The 18,492-nt window shown below is 48.6% G+C and overlaps 1 protein-coding gene across 6 annotated transcripts in view; it reads left to right on the top strand.

Annotated features, from left to right (window-relative positions):
• The window catches only part of ROBO3 (roundabout guidance receptor 3), a 338,729-nt gene that overhangs the window by 118,886 nt on the left and 201,351 nt on the right, over positions 1 to 18,492 (top strand). For 2 of the 6 annotated variants that reach the window (XM_081890837.1, XM_081890835.1), the window contains exon 1: positions 1,658 to 1,845. The exons of the other annotated variants lie outside the window; for them this stretch is intronic. In XM_081890837.1, the coding sequence (XP_081746963.1) occupies positions 1,773 to 1,845 (73 nt within the window). In that variant the 5' untranslated portion in view covers positions 1,658 to 1,772. Of the gene's footprint in view, positions 1 to 1,657; positions 1,846 to 18,492 lie in introns of those variants that run through there. 6 annotated transcript variants of the gene reach the window in all.

The following is an 18,492-nucleotide window of genomic DNA, read 5'->3' as shown; positions in this document are numbered from 1 at the left end:
ATGCATTTCTTTAATCCATTGCAAAGTTCACAGGCCACATATCTGGAATTGGAGGGCATGGCTGCCAAATCAAAGGGCATGGCTTGTCATAGCACCTCTCCTTTGCAGCATTAGGGAATAACAACAACAGCTTTCTCTGCTGAATGCTAAGCAGTGTAGTCTGCCACCTAGACTGGTTGTACCGAATGAGCAAAATAAATCCACCCAATGTCTTTAGAGACTCTGCACCTACCCAAGGGGAGCAATTCTTTTCAGGCTGCATCCTATGTGTCACTTTTCCTCCACGGGCATACAGTGACGGAGGAAAACACCTATATACACTGCCATCGTTCCATGTAGATGCTCACAGTGAAAAATGGGGGTCAAGTGGAGAGTGGAATTGAGGTCACAGCCATATCCCTCCTATCCATCTCCACACCTTCAGCTGAAGATGTGCACAAGGTCCATCCCACGTCTAAGTTGTACACCTGTGGGCTCTTCAGGCGCAGTTAGGGACCTTGTTCTGGACACTATATTAAAAGTGGATGGTGTATGGACAGGAGAGGACAGAATCAAGGCTGCTGCCTTGCTCCCCATGTTTTGGCTTAATGCGTGAATAAACTCGTGTGTGTGCAAACTGCACATGTGACAAGGACCCTCACTTTTCCAGGGTGTCATGAAGAGAAAGCTCAATTATGTGCAAGGGTTCTTTAGGGGAACCAGTGGAGGTCAGGTGCATAACAGGTGTGATCCTAGCTATCCCCCACACGTGCACACTGAACGTCTGGATGGTGAAAGCTCACTTTTCTCCAGCTTCCAATTAGTGAACTACAAACAGTTCTCTCCGTGGGTGAGAGAGTAGAACAGCAGCAGCAAACCCTTAGTCGGACTCGTCCTCAGGTTCGCACGTAGGTCGCACGTAGCTGCCGCGTTGCCCCTCCCACCTCCCTGCGTTTGTTCTAACACGGGCAGAACACGCACCCTGCCTTCTCACATGACGACGGTGCACGTTAGCGGAGGCGTTTCCCTTCTCATACACGCGTGTAACAAGAACATTACTGTAATAGGCGGGCAACCGAGGACCTCAACGGGCTGTGATTATTTCGTGCGGAATTGCCCTTGCGCCCCGAGCGGGTTTCAGATTCAAATCGAGTCGCGTTGGCTGGCGACTTGATCCGGCGTGAGCCAGCGAGAGCGCTCCCCCCTGCCCGTCCGTGGGGCGACAGGGGCGGGGAGCAGCTCGACAAGCGCGTCCCTCCGGCGTGGCTGCTGGCGCCGTAGCCAAACCTCGCCCGCCTCCCATCCCGTTCGACCGCAGCCAACTCCTCTGGACCCGCGCGTCCTCCGGGCGAGGCGGGTTGGCGTCTCTTTCAGCCGCCGCTGGGGGAACCAGCAGCCTGACAAAGGGGCCGGGGCAGCGGAGTTGAAGCAAGTTCCACGGCGTGGCGGCTTCTCGGCTATCGCGCCCGGGCGAGCAAAGCACCAGCCAGGCGTCCGGAGCAACCTCAGCATCAGCAACGTGCTTGCTCCGCCGGGAGTCGCTCCAGAAGTGCTGCGCTCGCCCGGGCGCAAACGGCGCCTCGGAGTTGCTTTCCCCAAAGTGCCGGAGCCTGCCCGGATCGCGTGCCTCTCCCTCTCCCCACCCCTCCCCTGCTGAACCCGAGGACCGCCTCCCTTGCCTCTCGCCACGGCTGGGGGCAGGTCCCCGGAGCCGACCCGCCCCCCTGCTGGGGAGCCGCCGCGAAAAGGATTCCGCTTTCCTCTGCTGGATGCGTCCCTGGAGGAGCTGAGCCATGCGGCGGCGGCTCCCGCTTTGGCTCCGGAGCTTCCTGTGCTTCTTGCCGGCCTTGGTGGGACCCGCTGCAGGTAAGATGCGCTTCGCTCCCAGCGCCTGATCTGAAGATCTCCTGTTATTACTCCCCCCCTTACACCCTCCCCCAAAAAAGAGCTCTCGGGAGAGACCGCGGCTCCGGAGCTCCCCGTCGTCTAAGGGAAAGCGCAATTTCTGGGCACAGCTGGGCAGAAAAGTAGCATTCAGAGGCGCACGATCCGGATGCGTTTGGCTTCCTTTCTTTTGGAGACGGGTTCCTTGTTGCCCGGGGATCCTGCGTTGGTCTAGGGATCTAGGGACAGCTCAGCGCGCCACAGTTCTGGAGTTTGGTGGATCTCTAGTTGCAATTGTATCAGATCTTTTCGCTCCGGAAATCTGGGGGCAGGGAAACACCGAGGGAGGTGCCCAAAGGCTCCCGCGAATCTCTGGCACCCGCTGGAGTAAATGGAGAGCCATGCTTTGGGGGTGGCAGTTTCAAGTCTAGATGAAAAGGCAAAAGGGGTTGGTTGATGTTGGTGATAACGACCCTATGAAAGGATGGTAATGGGAGGCGGACAAGAGGGCATTAGGGTCTGAGCAGTGTGGGAAGGGGGTCCTTTTTTTTCACTGTGTCCCCCTTCCTCCCTGCCCCATTCTTGTCTTTGTGAGTTTGTCCAGAGTCTGTGTTAGACCACCAATCCTGACCCACTGCGTGTCACTTTGTAGATCATTCCCTTTACAGAGCATTTGTCTGGGTAGGAAGATTGGAGTGAAACACGTGCGGATTCTCATGAAAGCCCGTTTGTAGTTTCCCATTATTTTTGTGCATGCGCTGCGTACAACATGCCGGGATGCTACATTTATTTTTATTTTTCCTTCTGGTGCACGTTCGATCCACAGCAAAATGTATGCACCTGCAGTGGTTGTGCTTTCCCTGTCCAAAAGGTGTAAGATGCAAAAATGTGGTGTGCATGTACTCCCCAATGCGCAGCTCCCACGTTGTGGAGTCGCCTCCCCCTTCCATGTCACCCAGAATTGAGCACTCGGCCTGCGTGCGGAGAGATCCAGCCTCACCCAGAGGCTCTTCTGCTTTGCACTTTCCATTGAGGTAACAGATGGGCCCAAGTGTGATAAAAAGAAGTGCACACAAGGGGATGCGACTGGGTAGAGGCTAGCTTCAGAGAAGAGGCTGTCAGCTGGAGGGTGACTGACCTTTCAGATCCCTGACAATTGAAGGCTCCAGGCCTCCCCTGGCTTGGGGTTCGCACACAGCTTGCCTTAGCAAGATTTGTACCAGTCCCTCTCTCTGTGGCCAGAGACAGCGCTACGGTTTTCTGTATGCTCTTAATTTGCTTCCTACCAAAACCCTTAGCAGTCTCTCCCCCTCCCTTTTCTGTGCGTGAGTGCGGAAACAAAAATCTTCAGGCCACAAACTCTCCCAGAATCTGTCCACTAGAGGAGGCATCATGACACACTTTGGAAAAGGATGCAGCAGCCCAAGGCTGGAGCTGGAACCTTTGTATGTGTCAGTTTCAAAGCAAAATCTAAAGCTGCAAAACATGCAGCGCTGGAAATAATAATAACCCATCTTTATTTACCATGGAGGGAAAGTGAGGGTTTTATTTTTTTTAAGTGCTTTAAATTATGGGGCTGTAAAGTATTTCTGTTTAGAATTTAGGCAGATTTGGTGGGTGGGTTGGGGGCTGGGATCTGAGTTCCAGCTCTTTAGGAGTGAACGAAAAAGAGTTTCAACATCCCTTTGACCACCCCAATCTGAATTTCATTTACAGATGTGATTTTTGTCACTGAAACTTGAAAGGTGATCAGTTTGAGGCTAGTTCTGTCCTGGAGGGTGGGGTGGAAAAGACAAGAATGGTGAGATTCCTGGAATTTTATTTTTAGGTTACCCCCCTCCCCCCAAAAAACATTATTACTTGACCATCCCATGCCTTGGTGGGAATTTAAGAAGCAACTGTGGACAGTATATTCTTGTTGGCGAGGAACAGAGAGTTTTGTTGCGTGTGGGGCTGTGGACAAGGGTCTCAACCTAGGTTCCTTTTATTACATTGAATGCTATCAAATCTGTGGATGTTGCATGCCAGTTAGTGCCCTTGCAACTGGCTGTTCCCAATCTCCTGCACGGTGAACATCGAAGGAATGATTTAGCCTGAATGACAATGGCTGCTGAAGGATAATGCCAAGTGAAAGGCGTGATGGATTCACATTTGCAATGTGTGTGTGTGGTTTTTTTTGGGGGGGGGGGAGAATGTGACTGGTTTTTCATTGCACGTTGCTTCCAGCTGTGAGCAGGCGCTGGCAACAGGATCGGAGGGAATATGCTGCTCTTGCAAGCAGGGCTGTCGATTAGCTGTGGGTCTGTTGTTAGATCAGCAGACAGGAGCCTGTATTGCTTCATTAATATTTGTGTGTGTGCAGAGAGGAAGCTGAGTAGACTCCCAAAATGAATAAAGTGTAGGGTTGTGGTTTTTTTTTAAAAAAAGAATTAAACCTGTTGGAAGGTTGCTGACCCCTGGCTTAAACCAAGAACTCTGAGACCTTTGGTATGGTATTCTTAGGGTAAGATCGGAATCAGATATTTTTGGCCTCGCAGGAAGCATGTGCAAGATAAACTGTGGATGTCAGAAATTCACAGTGCAATCCTAGGTACTTTTACTCAGAAGTAAGCTTGTAGTGTATTGAACGAGAATTTTCTTCCAGGAAAGTGTGTGTAGGTTTGGAGCATAAAACCATAAACCTAGGCACATTTTCTTGGGAGCAAGCCCTATTGAACCCGGTGTGGTTTGGTTCCAAATAAACACACATAGCTATGCCTTTTTGCATACTGTAGTTAACACCTTGCACAGCCCCTTTTGTCTGAGTGTGCCTTGTTCTTCTGTGGAAACTTCATTGCACCCTGGAGCACCTCGTAGAATGGCCTATGTTGGCTGGAATGTGCATTTGCAGATGTGAAAAACAGGATGCCTTCAGGAAGTCCGAGGAATTTTCTTCCACCCATAAGCCTCTGTCAGAAAGCTTTAGAGGGAAAGAATTATGACAGGGGCTTTCGGAACAAGTCTTCAATGAGTCGCTTGAGACTGGCTATGTGTGTGCATGTTGATTTTCTTATGCTGCCTGCCACGCTATCCTGACCCCAAAGAAGGTTAAAGGGGATTGGATTCAGTGTGTACGTGTGCTTTGTTTGTCAATGCAATTGGATGTTGGTGTCGAATTATTGGGGTGTGACTGAGTCTTGGAAGTTCTTAATATTCAATGATCACTGGTTTTTAGGTTGCTGGTTGTACTTTGGCAGACTTTTTCCATTTGCAAGCCAGATTGTCCAGTGGTAGCCATTGTGGTACCTTCAGATGATGATGGACTACAACTCCCATCATCCCTGAGTGTTGACCATGTTGGCTGGGGCTAATGAGAAAATGTAGTCACATTTAGAATGTGCCATGTTGGCTATCCTTGGTTAAGCAGTAAGTATCAAGGATGCATTTCAGGTCTGTGTGAAGACTGAAGAATAACAAGGCAAGTCAGGGTGATTTGCGGGGTCCCCCCAAGTCAAAGTGCAATGGCAATATGCCACCCCAAGTCAGATTGGAGCCCCTGCAAAACCTTGTTTTTCGCTGTTTCTTTGCTATATTGTCTATATATCTGTGTTTCTCTAGGTCCATGGGTTCTGCAAGAATTGAGACTGTCCAAAATGTTGCCTGTAGAGCACTGAAGAGCTCTGAATTGTGCTTTGTTAAAGCACAGCAGTGGAGTTTTTTTAATAAAAAAGTTGAAAGCATCATTTTTGTTTTAAGAAAACAAAAAACAGCGCCATCCTAGAATTCTTCAGAACTCTGCTGGCAGCATTCTACTCAGTCTTGCATTGTAAGGCCTATCAGAGACCTGATAGAGCCTCGAGGGAGGCCCTATCAAAAGACACAAACAGCCACCAGAAAGAAAGGTGGCCATGAAGCTGCAGAGTTTTAAAAATGTACAAGCAAGAATGCACACCACTTGGTCACTGCTTAATTATTTTAAGGTGAGAAAGAGAGAAACCCATGTGCCCCACACCCAGAAAGGATTATGGAGGAAGTGAATCACTTTTATTTCCCTCACAAAGGGCCCCTATATCTATTTCTCCACAATTTTCCAGGCTTAGTCCACTCTGGAGAGATTCCCCTACCTATAAATTTCATCCACTCTGGCCCAAAGGAGAAAAAAGGTAGTCATTTTGCAATTCCCCATTATAGTGAATGGGAACCAAGGGCTCTGTTTGTTTGTTTGTTTTGTAAAGACAGAGTAGCTCAGAACATGAAATATTGAAGTGGAGAGAACATAGAGCTACTCAGAAACAGATCAATTTTTTTGAAAAAGAAGCTGCAGATACAAGGCTAATCTTGGGACATATGCTCGCCCCCTAAGATATAGCTTCCACTAGGGCTATACATGGTACCTCAGTTTAAGAACAGTCTGGTTTAAGAATGATTTGGTTTACAAACTCCGCAAAACCGGAGTGTCTTGGTTTGAGAACTTTACTTCGGTGTAAGAACGGAATCCGAACGGTGGAAGGGCACCGGCGGCGGGAGGCCTCTTTAGGGAAAGTGCGCCTTGGTTTAAGAATGGTTTTGGTTTAAGAATGGACTTCCAGAATGGATTAAGTTCGTAAACCAAGGTACCACTGTACTCTGCACTGTCAATTTTCTTGTTTCCATGTGCTTTCACCTCCCTCTAACCCCCCCGCTAGTTTTTAGTTTTCTTGAGAAACTTGAAGCTTTTCAGAAGAAGCCACACCTTTGATATGTCTGTATCTGACATGGGAAGCTGTCTTATATGAAGGATCCCAACAATACCTACTCTGACTGGCAACCGTTCTCTAGCATCCTAAATAGTTAATTCCCCCCACCCTACCCCATCACTCGCTACTTGGATCTTTTTTCCTGGAAGATACCAGAGATTGAACCTGAGAACATCTCCATGCAAAACATCTTTACTACTGTGCTATTAATACAGCACATTATGGACTAAATTGGAGTTGAAACTGTATTCACGTTAGACTAATCATAAAGGGCAGGGCTTCTCTGTAGCTTTCAGTGCTTGACTAGGAGTGAAGACGCCGCTTCCCTATGGCTTTTGGTCACCCTGGCTTTTTCCTCCTCTCCCACTGAATCATTGTGCAGCCTTGGTCATGTCTCTCAGCCTTCATTCTCCTTCTGTAACTTGGGGGGTTTCCTCCTGGAGCTATTACCCAAATATTGACAGTTAAGGTTGTGAAACACTTGAGAAATGTCATATAAATGTGTGAGTAGTAAGTGATATGTGGTGAGAATGGCTTATGAGCATCTTCAGTGTAGCGCCTGAGCAACTGAAGAAAAGGCACAGTAGTAAAAGTTAGACATTCTCTGGTTCTGTGCTTTTAAACATCAGCTTGATATGGAGCAGTGATCAGCGTATGGATATAAGTATTATCACTTGCTGATGTTTGCCCATCAAGCTGCTGTTAAAAAGCACAGAACAGAAGATGGTCCCATAAGCTGGCAATGGATCTGAAGTGGTCTAGGAATGCCATTGCTAGGACAGAGATTGACTCAGGTGGCATTGCACGAAGGGCGCTGAGACAAGTAGGTCGCTTTACACAGTGGTACCTCCGGTTGCAGACGGGTTCCGCTCCGGGGGTCTGGTTGGATCCTGAGGTTTCCGCAACCTGAGGACTGCTTCTGCGCATGCGCGTGGGGCGAAACCCAGTAAAATACTTCTGGATTTGCCGTGGGTGCATCCCAAAGTTTATGTAACCAGAGGTTACTACTACAGTCGTACCTCGGAAGTCAAATGGAATTCATTCCAGAAGTCCGTTCAACTTCCGAAGTGTTTGGAAAACAAGGTGCGACTTCTGATTGCTTTCCAATTGTGCAGGCGCACCAGAAACAATAGCAGAAGCCAAGCAGGACCTTAGGCTTCCAAAAAAGAGTTCGAAAACCAGAACACTCGCTTCTGGTTTTTGATCGTTTGGGAGTTGGAACGTTTGACTCCCAAGGCATTCGGGAACCGAGGTATGACTGTACTGTACTGTGCTGCAAGAAAAAGAAAGAAAAAGAAAGAAAGAGAGATTGTAAAGTTAGGGTTTGCTGCCATGGCTCACTCTGCCTGCCATCTCTGCCTACCCACCAAACCCTTTGCCAACTCTCCTTCCTCCACACCTGCCAACTCCTCCTCTCTCTACACCTGACCAAACTTCCCTCCCTTTACACCTTGCCCACCCCCTTGCCTATCCCTTCACAGTTTGCCTAAACCTCCCCTTGCTCTTCATTCACAGCTCTCCCCAAGCCTCACCCCCCTTTTAAAGCAGGGGGGACGCACTTCAGAGAGGGCCTGGCAAACTGCTCTCTGGAGCACCTCCCTCCCTTTAACAGCTTGCCGGGCCATTTGCCATCCATACTGATTGTTTGTTCACCTGCCTACTGTTCTGTAGTCACACTGGAGCTAGCGTCACCGCCTACTGGTGGCTAAAACAACTATAGCGTGATGACAGCCTTACATGTTTATGTATATAGGAAGACGTGGTGAAGGACTGCAGCTCAATGATAGAGTAAATGCAGCCGATAGCCCTTGGCTAGCTGAAGATTTATTGATGTTTGTGTGAAGGAGTTTTGTCCATCCTGAAATAGCAATTTAAAAAAATAATAGTGAGGCAGGTCTTTCTAAAATAATCCAGGTCTTTTTTTCTCTGGAATTTATTGTTACCGGAATGCTCTGTGTCCCACCTATAGCTCAAAGTCAGTGCAATTTGTGTGTCTCTGTGCGAATATCCTTCCATATACCATAATCCAAATACTAGAGTTTCTCCTTCCTCCCCTGGAAAGCTGTCTAGCTAATTGAGGCCAGGCAGTGCTTGGCTGTGTCACTCGCTAAGAGGTTTGGCTTTTTTAAAAACATCTGAGAGTTTGGCAGACTCTAGGCTTTTCAATTTCATATGGTGGCAGATGATGCTGGTGGGAGGTGAGGGGGAAGAAGGAAATGGCACCAGCGGATTCCTCGACAGTTGCTGACTGCTACTGTTTTTGCGTCATTGTTTCGAGTTCCTGGGATCCTTATATGGGCAGACCTCAGACCGGATCCTGTTTGCAGATCCTGGGAGGAAAGGGACATAACTCAATGGCAGAGCGCACATTCTTTAGTGTGTGCATGTGCCCTGATCCATTCCCCAGCATCTCCAGGTAGGACCAGAAGAGACTTTTGCCTGGAGTGTCACTGGAACATAAGGTAAAGGGACCCCTGACCATTAGGTCTAGTCGTGGCCGACTCTGGGGTTGCGGCACTTATCTTGCTTTATTGGCTGAGGGAGCCAGCGTACAGCTTCTGGGTCATGTGGCCAGCATGACTAAGCCGCTTCTGGTGAACCAGAGCAGTGCACGGAAACGCCGTTTACCTTCCCGCTGGAGCGGTACCTATTTATCTACTTGCACTTTGACGTGCTTTCAAATTGCTAGGTTGGCAGGAGCTGGAACAGAGCAACAGGAGCTCACCCCATCATGGGGATTTGAACCGCCGACCTTCTGATCAGCAAGTCCTAGTCTCAGTGGTTTAACCCACAGCACCACCCGCGTCCACTGGAACATACAAAGCACTGAACTACATGGACCAATGGCCAAAAATAATAAAATTGTAGAGTTAGAAGGGAACCTGGGGATCAGGGAACCTGACTTGGTATAAGGGTTAAGACAGTACTCTGTTCTCCTTCGTAACAGGGGAAAATGCCTATATTCTGGTGCAGAATTCGGTGGCCAGGTTGCTCACTGGAGCAAGCCGATTTGAGCATATTATACTGATCCTGGTCCGACTGCACTGGCTACTGATGAGTTTCCGGGCCCAATTCAAAGTACTGGCTTTGATGTATAAAGCCTTAAACGTCTCTGGACCGCAATACCTCAAAGACCGCCTCTCTCCACATGAATCTACCTGGACCCTGAGATCACCTTCTGAGGCCCTTCTTCATGTGCCTCCTCCTCGAGAGGTCTGGAGGGTGGCAACATGAGAATGGGCCTTCTCTGCAGTGGCTCCCCATCTGAGGAATGCTCTCCCCAGGGAAGTATGCTTGGCGTCTTCACTATACACCTTTAGGCGCTAGGCAAAAACGTTTCTTTTTTAACCAGGCCTTTGGTTGACCTGATCAACATCCCATAACCCATAACCTTCAAAAAAAATTTTTACGGGGGTATTATTGCGTTATTGTTTTTATTTTAATTTTATATACTGTGATCTTTTTATGTGAACTGCCCTGAGACCTCCAGGTATAGGGCGGTATATAAATTAAATCAATCAATCAATCAATCAATTGATTGATTAATTGTCTTGAGCCCTGTTCAGGTGTGTAGCACTGTTCAGCTCTGTTGCCACAGATGGTGCATCTCTTTTTTTCTCAGGTTGCTACAAATCAACTTGCAGGTGACCGGTTTGCCTTGCAGGTCGAACTGTGGAGTGGGATGCTCTTAAATAGTGACCACACACCAAGTACCCATCTGCCCTGGGGATGGAGCAGGGGCAGCGAATGTGGTAGCCCTCCACATGCTGTGTTGGACTCCACCTCCTCCCAGCCCCAGCTAGTATGGCCAAGGATCCTGGAGCATCTCCTTTGCATCATGCAGAAAGTCTCTGGCTCAACGACTGGGTAGGACTGGGAGAGAGCCCTGTCTGAAATCCCACAAGGCTGCTGCCAGTCAGTGCAGGCAGTCCTGAGCCAGGTGGCACAATGGTCTGACCCAGGATAAGGCAGCTTCTTGCATTCCAGAGCTGTAGTCCAATAACATTGGAAGGGTTACGTATTGGTTTCCCCTGGATCATTCCAACTGTTAGAGTGAGAAAATCGTTCATGCCAATGTGTCCAAAAGTTCAAAGTCTTGCTCAACCAAGCAAGCATTGGGTCACCTCTTTCCATAGCTTTCTTCAGTGTTTGCTGTTTAGATTAATGAGATAAGGATGCTAAAAGGCTCTATACATCGGTGGGTGTTATAAAAATAGTAATTTTGGAGCATGTCAGTGAAGCGTATGAGGGATTATGATTTGTGTTCTTTTAGCAATGTTTTTCAAGTCTGGTTCTTCACTTGTTGGTTTAAGACAGCCTTTGATGCTGGCTTTGTGGGGCTGATGGGAGTTGCAGTTGAAAACATCTGGAGGGCACAAGGTTGGCAAAGGCTGGTTCTCAATTGATTTTGACTTTTGGAAAGGAGACACAACCGCCCCCTTTTCTCCCCCGCCCCCTCTCTGTCTGGTGTAAGGAGGTTTCATCTCTTGTGTGCACAAGAAATCACATCTTGTTTGGTTAGACTTCAGGGTACGAAGCTTCATGGAAGTTGAGTAAGATGGTTGTGTGTTACATAAGTGTGTGATCCATGAATCATGGTCTGGACGGTGCTCTCCAGAAAGGCTGCACACCAGCTCCATATCATCCCTCTCCTCAAAAGCCATAGCTCAGTGGCAGAGCATCTCCTTTGCCTACAGAAGGTCCCACTTTCATTCCCTGGCGTCTCCAGGTAGGACTGGGAGAAACCTCTGCCTGAAATTTTGGAGAGCCTGAAATTGTGCTAGATGGATCATTGCACTGACTTGATATCTGACAGGTTGTGATTTTCCTGTGGTCCTTTGGGCCTGAGCAAGACACAACAGGGGCTGCTATGAAGGCCCGACAGTGGAGAGAACTGTTGCAGCAGGACTCTTGGTTTTCATGATGAAATAGCAAAAGGCTCGGGCCACATACAAGCCTTGCCAGTGGGCAGCCTGCTTCCCTTTGGTGTTTCTCCAGTAGGACATGGAACCTATGTGTAATGGGAAAAGGGGGCTGCTCGTGCGTAAGCGTTTAAGCCCTCCAAGCTTTGCCATCAGTTCCTAAACTCTCCCAGTCCGCGGAGCCATGGGTGCATGGCTACCTCAATCGCTGGCAGAATCCGTCAGTGGCCGCTTCCGGAATTTACGCCAACATAAGAGTTCCTTGACGGAAACTCTCCTTCTGGATTCTCTGCATGACAGTTTTCTGCGCGGAGTGGGCATCCCCAGCGGAGGTCCTGAGCCCTCCCCGCTGTTCTCACTGGAAACATCTTGGAGCCATTCCTCCGATTGAGTTTCTGCAGGAACTCTCCCTCTCCCCCTACTGGTTCCTTCCTCCACATCCGAAGGTCTCCTAGCCTCCTTGAGCCCTTCCACCACCTGACTCTCCGATGGCAGTTCCCTGACACTATGGCTCTTCTGATGTTGATGGGCTCCAACACCCATCAGTCACAGCCAGCATTGTCAAAAGTCAGGGATGATGGGAGTGGTAGTTTAGAAACATTTGAAGTGCACAAGTTCTTCACCCCTTAAGCTAGAGCAGGAGCTCCCAATTAGCTAACCACTGCAGACCCTCTTGTTTTTCAAAAGCCAAGGCATGGACCCCCTACTTCTGAAAATGTTGATATCTCTGTGGTAGTTTTTGTTGTGCAAATGGTGCCACCATATCCTCCAACATGTCCCAGTGTAAAACTGGGATGCACATCTGGGCCGTGTTTCCGCGCAGATCACATGAACCCCGTGTGAGCATGGCACCCAAAAGCAGAATGTCCCAGGAGTAGATGGGTATGTGCCATGGACCCCCTGGGTGGGTTACATGGACCCCTGGGGTCTGCGGACCACCAGTTGGGAACCACTCTTCGAGAGGCATACGTTTGATTCATAACAAGTGAGAAATTGAACCAAATGGACCTCAAATAACGTTCTGCTTGCTGCAGCTAAGGCTCTGTCTTAAGCTGTTTGAGCAACTAACCTCAGGGACCCTGGGATGGAAGAAGACAGGCAATCCCCCCCCCCAAGGACCACCTTAAGGTCATTTACAAGAGTGTCCTGGGGCGGGGTCACTGGTTTATAGATACTGGCATTTTGGATGTCAGTTTTGTGTCCATTTAATCTCTTGCATAGAGATTGACCTGTCTGTAGTATGTAGAAAACAGAAGGGCATTGTTGGGGGACAATGACATAAATTTCATTGGAAGAGGAATAGGTGAACGAACCCTTGATGTTATGGATGGCATTATTAGGTTGTGTTATAACTTTGCCTGAGTAGACATGGAAACAGATTTGGCACTGAGGTCTGACTCTGTTCCTGGTCTCTGTGCTGTTGCTGTTTTAGGTTGGGAAACCATCTGTAAGTAACTAACTGTGGTCAGTTTAATAATAAGCCAGCTTCAAACCTATATTTAGCCATGGTCTATGAAACTGACTTGTTAAATCAGAAGGGCGTGTTTTAAATCAGAATCCTGGCTTTGAAAGTAACATGGCTATTCTTTGTTCTGCTTCTCATGTAACGTTGAACCAGAGTTTCAAACCAAGCAGCAGGCACCAGCAGGCTTCTCGTGTGTTAAACTAGAGTTTAAAACCAAACTCTGGTTTAACTCACTCGTGAGCCTCCTGGTGCACGATGCTCAATAATGCTTCATTCACTATTCAGCTGCTCCTGCCTTTGCCACATGGTGTAGAAACAAAAGGCTAAGCTGGCTTTGCATTACGTTCTAAACAGCTCAGAAAGATAGCATGCTATCTTATGAGTCAGGGCATTGGCCCATCTAGTTCAATTTTGTCTACACGGACAGGCAGCAGCTCTCTAGAATACTGTACCATATTGGCCTGAATATAAGCCACACTTTTTTTTTCCAAATTCTGACTGTGAAAATTTAAAGTGTGGCTGATATTCACAACCTTATGAGTGGCAGAGCGGTGCTGCCCCCCCATGAGAGCAGCCCAGGAGTGCAGGGCAACAGCGCACCGCCTGCCTACCGGTCCCAAGCCTCTCCTGAGCGCCGGAAAGAAGGGAGGGAGGGGGGAAGGCTGCCAGCAAAGCAGCTTGGTTCCCCCCTAGGAAGCAGCCCGGGTATTGTCTTTTTTTCCTCCCCCCCCATCAAATTTAAAGGTGTGGCTTATTTGCAAGTGCGGCTTATATTTGGGCCAATATGGTAATTCCCAGTTCTATCTGGAGGTGCTGGGGATTGAACCTGAGACCTTCTGTATGCAGAGCAGATGTCCTACCATTGAGCTATGGCCCCACCCCCACCCCAAGGCTCACTGTTTTCTTCTCACCAGCCAGGACAAACCTTTATTTCTGCTCATGGTTTGTTTGAAGAGGAACCTACACCTCGTGAGCAGGGATTTGACCCTAGGTACTCCCCCCCAAGCTGGGACGCAGGTGGCGCTGTGGGTTAAACCACAGAACCTAGGGCTTGCCAATCAGAAGGTCAGCGGTTCGAATCCCCATGACGGGGTGAGCTCCTGTTGTTCAGTCCCAGCTCCTGCTAACCTAGCAGTTCGAAAGCACCTCAAAGTGCAAGTAAATAAATAGGTACCATTCTGGCGGGAAGGTAAACGGTGTTTCCGTGCACTGCTCTGGTTCACCAGAAGTGGCTTAGTCCTGCTGGCCACATGACCCGGAAGCTGTAAGCCGGCTCCCTCGGCTAATAAAGTGAGATGAGCGCCACAACCCCAGAGTTGGCCACGACTGGACCTAATGGTCAGGGGTCCCTTTACCTTTACCTTACCCCTCCCCGCCGCAGTCCCACATGCTATCTGCTCCACCTCACTGTTTATTGGAAATGATCAGAAGGAAAAGCTGGGGGCAGAGCCAGGAAAAGTTCTGCTGTTCCACTGCTGCAGAACTTGCAGTGCTGACCACCCCCCCCCCCACACACACACTCTTGTCAGTGGTGTGAATCTGAAAAACGATGAAGCTGGTTAAGGGAGCCAAGGCAAACAAAATGATTTTAGCCTACATGCTGCTCTTGTGGAGACAAGAGGGTGACTTGCAAATGTTCCCAGTAAGCTCTGGTCACCTCCCTGACCTGCTTTGGTGGTGGGTAGAGAAAAGGGCTCTTTAAGCTATGGGATGTAAGAAGTAGCCAGAAGCGACTTGGGGAGGGACCAAAGAACACTGGGTTTTGTCTTTCTTCCCTTGTTATGGGGGTGGGGAAATGGCCTCCATTGTGCAACTCTTTTCTCTCTTTCTGCTGCCTTAATCTTGGGGAGGGCGAATTTGCAACTGAATTCACAGGCACTGTTAAAGGACACTTAAAAAAGAGAAAGAAGTGGTTTTGTTGTTTCATGGGGTTTTTTTTTCTTTGCAAGAAGAAAATGGCCCTGCTCATTCTTTGCCTTGTTAGGATCAAGACAGATTAGCTGTTTTTAAGGTGTTCTTTTGAGTCTGACGTCTATAGCAACAGTTGGAGGCAGGATCAGAATGTGAAATGGCTGTGGGACCCTGAATGTTGAAGCGTCAAACAAATCGAAGTGTCCAAGGGGTGGGAGGTGACAACACTGAATGTGCTGGGTGGGGGAATCGTTGATGATAATGTGTAATTGGGTGCTTTTTTGGGGGTAGCAGATACTGAAATCCCTCTCCAGAGCCACACACGAGATGTGGAAAGTTCAGGTGGCCCTTTTCCTTACTCATCCTTGCAAGCTGCAAATGACTTTCTTTTAGCCGTTGTGCATCATCTTTCTAGCCAGAACAGCAATCAAGGCTGCTTACAATAAGGTACAGATAAAAAAAGGATACAGAGCTAAGTCACCTGGCTGGATAACCTGTATGAATGATAAAAGAAGCAGTAATCATAAAAAATGAATAAAATTGAAGGCTCGGTGGAGTGAAAATGACTTGGCAGTGGCCATAGCAGTTAAATTTTAACAGATCTGCAGCCACCATGCCCTGTAATGTTGTTGAGCTGCGGGCAAGTCTCATTTCATTTGTTTGTGGGGGGTAGAAGCAGCTGTTGGTTGCTAATGGGTTAACATTCTGCAGCCCCCTGACTCATTTTTATAAACATCTGCTAAAAGTAGAAGATTTGGATTTTCTCTGTTCACTAGGGATTTGCATGTCCTTGATTCAAGGGCTTCTGATGGGTTTTATTTCATTCCCGGATTAATAAACTCGGAGTAACCGGCTGTCGCATGGACAGAGTTACTTAGCTAGCCATCAGCATTAGTTGGCATTTGGGAGTGGTTTCAGACTGAAGCCAGCTCCAGTTCTTGCGTGTGGAAGTGCTAAGTGGGAGAGAATTGACAGTGGCAGAACCCTTGAAATTATTCCTCCTGCCGGCAGCCTCCTGGAGAGATGATGGAGAATGGAACTGAAGGTCTTTGAAATGTGCTGGGATAATGGCGGAGGAAGGGGAAAAAACTCATTTCACCAGGTCATAAAGTGCCCAGCCTGAATTTAGCTGTTAGCCAGCATGCGGCAACCTGTGTACAAGGACGGGGGTGGGATGGGGGTGGGGAATTGATGTATCGCAGCCCATATGCCCATGACAGTCGACAGTAGCCCAATGACCCTAACATCATCTACTTCAGACTTGTTGACATGCGGTGAGCAGGAGGAGGCATTGCTCTTTCTGCATCTCAGGTCTGAACCATGAAGTAGTAGTAAAACATGCCACTAGGCATGTAAAGAGTGACTTTCCATATTCACTGAATAATTTGTGGCCAGCCTAAGGAAGGGGCAGGGTTTCTGGGTTAAAAGATATGATTTGGAGGCAGACTTCAGCCTTAAGTTTTGCAGAGCCGTGAAGTCTCTCTTTCTCTCTCCCGCCCCCGGGAAACTTTGTTCCATCTTTCCTAGTTTCTGCAACTTCTAAAGACATTTCCTGCACAATTCTGAAGCTACATTGATGAGGGCTAGAAACTAGAAAGTTTAAGTGAGCAGGGTGGGATGGAAGAATGCACTCAAAGCCTTGAAAGTAGCATTCTCTTCTGCCCTCCCCTTCCCACATCCTTCGCTGCTCAAGCCATGTCTCATCCTCCTCAAAGACTTGTCACTCTGCTTTAGACATCAGGCCTTTAAGGAGGACTCCTGTCACTTTGATCCGGCTCAATCGCCTTCTAAATCCAGCCCATGGACGGTCCAGGAATCAGCATGTTTTTACATGAGTAGAATGTGTCCTTTTATTTAAAATGCATCTCTGGGTTATTTGTGAGGCATAGGAATTAGTTCATCCCCCCTCAAAAAAAAATATAGTCTGGCCCCCCACAAGGTCTGAGGGACAGTGGACTGGCCCCCTGCTGAAAAAGTTTGATGACCCCTGGTTTAAAGTGTATGGTGCGGATGCGACCTCAGTGTCTCTACCCGCTATGGCTTGTGTAGCACAAAAGTGCATAAGGAGGACTTGGTGAAATCTCAGAAAGCACGGGGGTGTGTGTGTCCAAATTAGATTTCCAGTGGGTGGGGCCTCACCGACATGCAATCACATTGTTCCCTCCCCACAATTAGGCTAAGCAGAATAAATTATACATAAGGTGCAAATAGGCTTAATTTCCATAATTTATACAAATTGCAGACAATGATGGCCGAGGAAATTTCTGCGCCTGAGGCAGAAAATGAAATGTTGCATACTCCCCCTGCACAATATAAATAGTAATGGAGCTGTCACCTGATTCATCAACTAATTGGCAAAGATCTTTGTTTCTTTCTTAATTCATTTATTTAAATTTGTGGTTGCGTATAAACAGATGCTCCGAAGCATTTATCTTTTTTTAGGCAACGCTTGGGTTGTACCAGAGACCTTCACCTTAGAAGAGGCCTTCTTTCCTGGATCCAGGTGATTCCTGGTGATTCCAGGATCTACCAGGTCAGCCTATGTAGATCAGCCCTGGGTGGGAAGAGGTCTTTCCTGGGTCTCAGCCAGTGGATGGCCTTTCCTTAGCACAGGCTGAACGTTGGAAGATTGAAGACAAGCTAAAGAAGGTACTGCTTCACGCAGTGCATAATTCAACTGTGAAATGCGTTCCCACAAGAGGCAGCGATGGCCACAAACATGGATGGCTTTAGAAGATGGTTAGACAAATGCATGGAGGATAAAGCTATCAATGGCTACGAACCTCCGGGGGATGAAGGCAGCATGCTTCTGAGTACCATATTTTTCGCTCCATAGGGCGCACTGGGCTATAGGGAGCACCTAGTTTTTTTGGGGGGGGGATAAAGAAAACACCCGCTGGCTGTCTTGGCTTCATTTTTAGCCGCAGGGCTGGGGCGGGGGAAACCTGAGCTTCCCCCGACCCCAGCCCCCAGAACAGGTCTGGGAGCTTGCAGGGCTGGGGGCACGCTCCAAAGGCTTGTGGATAGCTGCCTGAAGCCCGGGTAGTGCAGCGGGAGTTGGCGCTGCGCTCCCCAGGCTGCAGGCTGCTATCGGCAAGCCTTCGGAGTGTGGTGGGAACTCCTGCTGCACTCCGAAGGCTTGCGGATAGCTGCCTGAAGCCTGGAGAGCGAGAGGGGTCAGTGCTCACCGACCCCTCTCGCTCTCCAGGCTTCAGCGAAAGCAACGCGAAGCCTCTGGAGCGTGGAGGGAGTGCTCCCTCTGCACTTTGGAGGCTTCCCGTTGCTATCGCTGAAGTCAAGGAGCCTGCATTCACTCCATAGGACGCACACGCATTTCCCCTTCATTTTTGGAGGGGAAAAAGTGTGTCCTATAGAGCGAAAAATACGGTAATTGATGCTGGAAACCACAGGGAGAGAGTGCTGCTGCACTTGGGTCTCTTTGAGTCTTGCTGGGACTTCCCATAGGCATCTAGTTGACCACTGTGAGATGCTGGATCAGAGGGGCTACTGGCCTGATCCAAGAGGTTGCTCTTATGTTCTTATGGCTGCAACAATATATTTTGCTGCCCGAGGCAAAGGACATGATGACATATCCCCCCTTCCCCAATTCTGCATA

The sequence above is a fragment of the Podarcis melisellensis genome (genome assembly GCF_964234715.1).
Source record: "Podarcis melisellensis genome assembly, chromosome: 15".
NCBI lineage: Eukaryota > Metazoa > Chordata > Lepidosauria > Squamata > Lacertidae > Podarcis > Podarcis melisellensis.
The sequence above is the reverse complement of the archived record's forward strand: the minus strand, read 5'-3'. Positions and strand labels throughout refer to the sequence as shown.